Raw genomic sequence first — 5,000 nt, 5'->3', positions numbered from 1 at the left:
AGTTTTCCGGTAAAGTCGTAAGACACAAAGTGAGGATGACGGCAGAGAACAATGCTTTCATTTGATTTGCAATTGCTCGAGATTGAATTAGAAGTTTGTTTAAGGTGATGATAAATAATCGTGCTTCCAGAGGAGAAAATAGAACTGCATGCGTTGCCCTTCATTCAACCATGATGATTACACCATATTGCAGAAAGCTTGAATGGAAAATTTGGATACTATTTATATACATGAATTACAGATCTTTTACAAATAATATATACACGATAACATTAGCATAATTCTACCCATCATCCTCAGGACACATAGAACAAGGTGCATTAACTGCAGACAGAATATCAATGTAAAACTGCAGCATTATGTATAGAGGGGGGGGAGAAATTTCTCTTCTTTTTATCAAGTTAAAATGGAAGAACGAGAATAAGACCTTGAAAATATAAACAAGAGGAAAATATTCACATAAAAAAAGAAAGATCTCAGGTTAATATTTAGCATGTCGTTATATGATGGATCTCTTGTGCTTCTACTGGATGGAGGAAAAATATAACACTGCCGAGACGTTGACGGTTTTCCCCGCACAAAAAGGGGTTCCTCGCAGGGTTCTCTCTTCAGGTATCGAACCATACACTGTGAGGCAGCGATCATGGACAGTTAACAGTTAACAAAATTAAGGACCCTTGAGACAACCTGACTGACTGGGTGGGATCTTTCTTGAAGCTAATTCACATCTAACATTTTATATATATATTACAAAATCAATATTTGGATACTCTTTATACATGTAGTGTAAACTTATAGCAAAGTCATTAAAAGCACTCAAAACCGTGCAGTGTTAAGAAGGAAATAATAAGAGTACTGTATATACCTGTGACTTTTCATTATGTGTAGATATGTATATAGAAATGTATATGAGTTCAAAGCATACAGAAAATGCAAATAATTTTTTTTTCTCTTTTATTAGTGATTAATTAGTTAGCTCTAGACTGGTCATTATGCTTTACATTAGACATATAATATATCTCTTATATACTTTTATTATTTATCTCCCTCTCAAAGACTAAGTACAATGTAGTCCCCAGCATATCCTAAAGATGAGACTTGTTTACGCTTTTCTTCACCTGTTGGCAGTGTCATAATACCATAATTCCTTGCTAAAACATTTATACAAGTTGATGGGGAATATTGCCTAATGAGTAAGACCTTTCAGTTCATCCAGCTCTGTAATCATGATAACATTATAACTTTATTGCCTATGCGGTGATTTACTAAAAAAAAGACTAAAATTTCCTGCTTTGGTGAGAAGAATATGATGGGAGAAAAAGAGATAGAGGGAGAATAAGAGGAGAAGGAAGAGAAGGAGGAAGGGGAACAGGATGAAGAGAAAGCAGAGATAATAATGAAACACATAACTGCATGGCAAAAATATTTCAAGGGAACTTAAAGAATAATACAGAAGGCATTTCAAAGACAACGAGCGCAGACAATTAATTTCTCTCTGAGCCAGGTTTTTGCTCACAAAAGTAGTAAATAGAGTAAATAGATAATCATAATAGTAATATAAAAATAAAAAAATTGATAAAAGAAATGAGAAATCAAATGTTTGATAGTATTGTTTATATAACCCTATTCACTGTACTTGACTTTTTTTTTCAAATGTCACCTCTCTCATTCTTACAAGCAACTGGATTGAGATATTTCCCACTATTTTATATTTTATCCACTAATTCTATGGACAACTGTGCACAGAATGAGTTCTCTTTAAACTGCCATAAACTACATCCCAAATTCTATTTTCCCGACCATAACGATTATATATATCAACAATGATCATAATGGCAATGATGCTACAGTACTTATGAAATGAATTCTCTAAACATTTTCTACAATGATGTACTGTATTTTTCTAGTATTAAAGATATCCCAGTTCTAGAAATACAAGGAAAGGATATTATCTACAGGAGTAGTCTGATAAATCATACGCCGCAGTTCGTTCAGAAGAATTTTTGTACCCAAGGAGGTATGAAGGAAAAGGAGCTCGTGAATACCCATGAGAAAGCCGAAACTCCCTCCCATACCAAAAAAGCTCGGGCACCCAACAAGTTCTTCAGAGATCCGTGGCGTCATAGAGGAGATGCAGAAAATACCCTTACACTATACCAGTTCTGAAGTTGTACACAGACATGCAAATCACAAACACAGTAAAGATGCACAAGGAAACTGACTATTCGGTGCAGTTAAAATGAAATAATTGCCATAATACAACTCTTTTATATCCACTGAAACCTTTTCCCTTAACTAAACCAAGAGTATGATACGTAATACACAAAAGACAGTGAAACAGATGATAGTCAATGCTTTGTCTTAGTAATTAGTCCCTATGAAACAGAAAAAGTACAACATACTCTGACTAGTTTTCAATATTCGAGAAGGAACATGTTTGAATTAACATACAGCACTGTGGAGGTCATAGTTTGTATCAATAACAGTTAATTAAAGCTTCCCTTCAACTTATTGCAGCCTCGGACAAAATCAACACAAGGGAATCAAGGTGCATATAGTACCAAGACGTGTATATCATATTTTAACAAACACCATTATTTACATCATCTAACCATGGAGTCTAAACACAGAGAAAGCCAATTGTTACTCTTCCATTGGGAAAACACAGAAAAAAAAAAAAAAAGAAAGAAAGAAAAAAACTAAATAAACACTAACTGTATTCATTGTTGGTAAAGGAAGCTAATACAACACAAAATGATATATACTTAATCAAATAATGCACATCTACACCTTCAGATATCACATGTAGTAAATAGGTTGAAATACCGTTAAGAACTAAATAAATAGTCTACAAAATACAACTGGTGTTGCATGTTCCTCAATACCAAGTACAATATTAAGAGAAAAAGGGCAAACAAAAAAAATCATTGGCACTGTTAAGTATGTATTCTGCAAGCTATTAGTACAAAAATAAATACGAGATGCAACGAAGGAAAAATAAAATAAAATAAATGAAATAATGATAATAAAAAATGAAGTAATAAATATTACTATCATGTCCTTTTTAATAGAGGCACTAGAACAATACAATATTTCTCTTGATGCTGAAGGACATTGAGGAAAAAACTTTGAAGGAATCAAGTCTTTTCTTAGATGCTTGAGGTATACATACATATAGCATCTCCTCACTGATGGGACAAATAAGTGTCCACTCTGAAAGTTCAAAGAGTTAAAAATACCTTGATAAGATACTGTCTTCTGACAACTGTACTCCCATTATTTCTTGAAGGTACTGAACACTATTGGAATGTAATAACAAAAAACTGATATCAGAATACAGATGACTATCTTTTTCTTTTTTTCCTTTTTGGTCTAAATATACAGAATACAAAAAAAAGAAAGAAAAAAAAGAGGAGTTTAGACACAAATCAAAACGTATAATCTTCTTACTGTTCAAAACAATCAGTTACACCAATCAGCCTGAAATTGACAACATGACTAAAATGGGTATCATCTCCAAAAAAAGAGAAAAATATTTAAAATAAACTATTCCATCAACAAATCCCTCTCGGGTCAAACACTAGCTCGCCCGCTGTAGACAGGTTTACACAATGTATTGCAAATGAAGTTGTCCTTTTCAGGCCTCGCACTGGGATAATCAAAACACACAGCATATATTTTCTTCCACGGTCACAGCAGACAGGAGGATCTAGGACAGTGGAGAACGAGATCTCCGGGGGGGACAAATCCCGCTGGTTCTGCAAATTCATTCTACTATGACTTGACCTTTGCTCAGTACTGGCCATGACTAGGGGAGGCATTCTGTGACATTCCTGAAAGAGGCAGAACATAAGAGACTTAGTAATGCATGATAATACGTACAAATTCAAATTCATTTCAATTCACCAAGCCATGATTTCTTGGTGTATGTGTTGAATTGTTACCGACAAGCTACAAAGCGCTTACATACAGTAATGTTTTTTGTCATGTGTTGGTTATATGATTTGCGAAATGTTTAACAAAACAAGTAAAAAAAATTCTCATATTACTTATCACATATGAAAATTACTATTTGTAACTGCAATTTATCTGTGTTCAGGAATAACTTGATGAGAAAAATAAAAATGTCTTGTATATGACCCACTCTCTCTATTCTCATTTACAGCTGCCTAAAGATTGCTTCAGAGTTGAGCATAAAATTAACACACAAGCATACATCCCTTCTTGACTTCTGTGTAGTTTTCAGAGTCGAGACAACCCATGACATTGGTGCCAATCATATATTTGTTTGTGAGTGAACAACTTTATTCTGCAATCCATGAAGCACCTCAAGAGCTTGAGCACTACAAGGGTAACATTACCTTATGTGGTGTACATGCTCAATTAACCTTCAAGTCAATAGAAGTGCAAACTAAATACACAAAGCTATTGTACCAACCTTTGGCAATTAAATGTATCTTTTGCTACAAAGGAGGTGATTTTGCACATCAAGCAAAATATGCTAAATCATTGGGAAATGACTCCTCTTTCCAAAGAGCAAAATAATCCAAGTGTCAAAATAAAGGCAAAGCTGTGAATGGACTGTACACACAAAAGGGTATTCAACAGGTAGCTTATAAGAAAAGTGTTATAATATTCCTATTATATAAACAAACCTGAGATACACTGGCTTCTGATCTAATGTGAGAATCACGGACTTGCTTAATCTGGATCTTTGTTTTAAACACTTTGTATGAATAATATAAAGGTATTTTTGCTTTAGCCCTTCTATTCTTGTGTAATCAAGGCAGAGGGAGGAAGGGTCAAGGAGGTAAAACAGGAAGTTATATAGAGTGAAAATGAGCAAGAGTGAGGAAAAGAAAGGGAGACAGGGAGAGAGGGAGGGAATGAGGGGAAGGGAGGGAATGAGGAGAGGAGAGGAGAGAGGAGAGAGGAGAGAGGAGAGAGGAGAGAGGAGAGAGGAGAGAGGAGAGAGGAGAGAGGAGAGAGGAGAGAGGGAG

At 34.7% G+C, this 5,000-nt stretch overlaps 1 protein-coding gene across 20 annotated transcripts in view; it reads right to left on the bottom strand.

Annotated features, from left to right (window-relative positions):
* The window catches only part of Csp (Cysteine string protein), a 43,538-nt gene that overhangs the window by 125 nt on the left and 38,413 nt on the right, over positions 1-5,000 (bottom strand). For all 20 annotated transcript variants that reach the window (XR_015192376.1, XR_015192375.1, XM_086552718.1 and 17 more), the window contains one exon: positions 1-3,833. This exon is cut by the window's left edge and continues 125 nt beyond it. Coding sequence is in view for 13 of the 20 variants with exons in the window: in XM_043021818.2 (XP_042877752.1) it covers positions 3,793-3,833 (41 nt within the window). In the remaining 7 variants the exon portion in view is untranslated. The remainder of the gene's footprint in view (positions 3,834-5,000) is intronic.

The sequence above is a fragment of the Penaeus japonicus genome, unplaced genomic scaffold (assembly GCF_977035675.1).
Source record: "Penaeus japonicus unplaced genomic scaffold, GWHDUDI00000001_assembly GWHDUDI00000027, whole genome shotgun sequence".
Lineage (NCBI taxonomy): Eukaryota > Metazoa > Arthropoda > Malacostraca > Decapoda > Penaeidae > Penaeus > Penaeus japonicus.
This window is presented reverse-complemented; position numbering and strand designations above follow the sequence as displayed.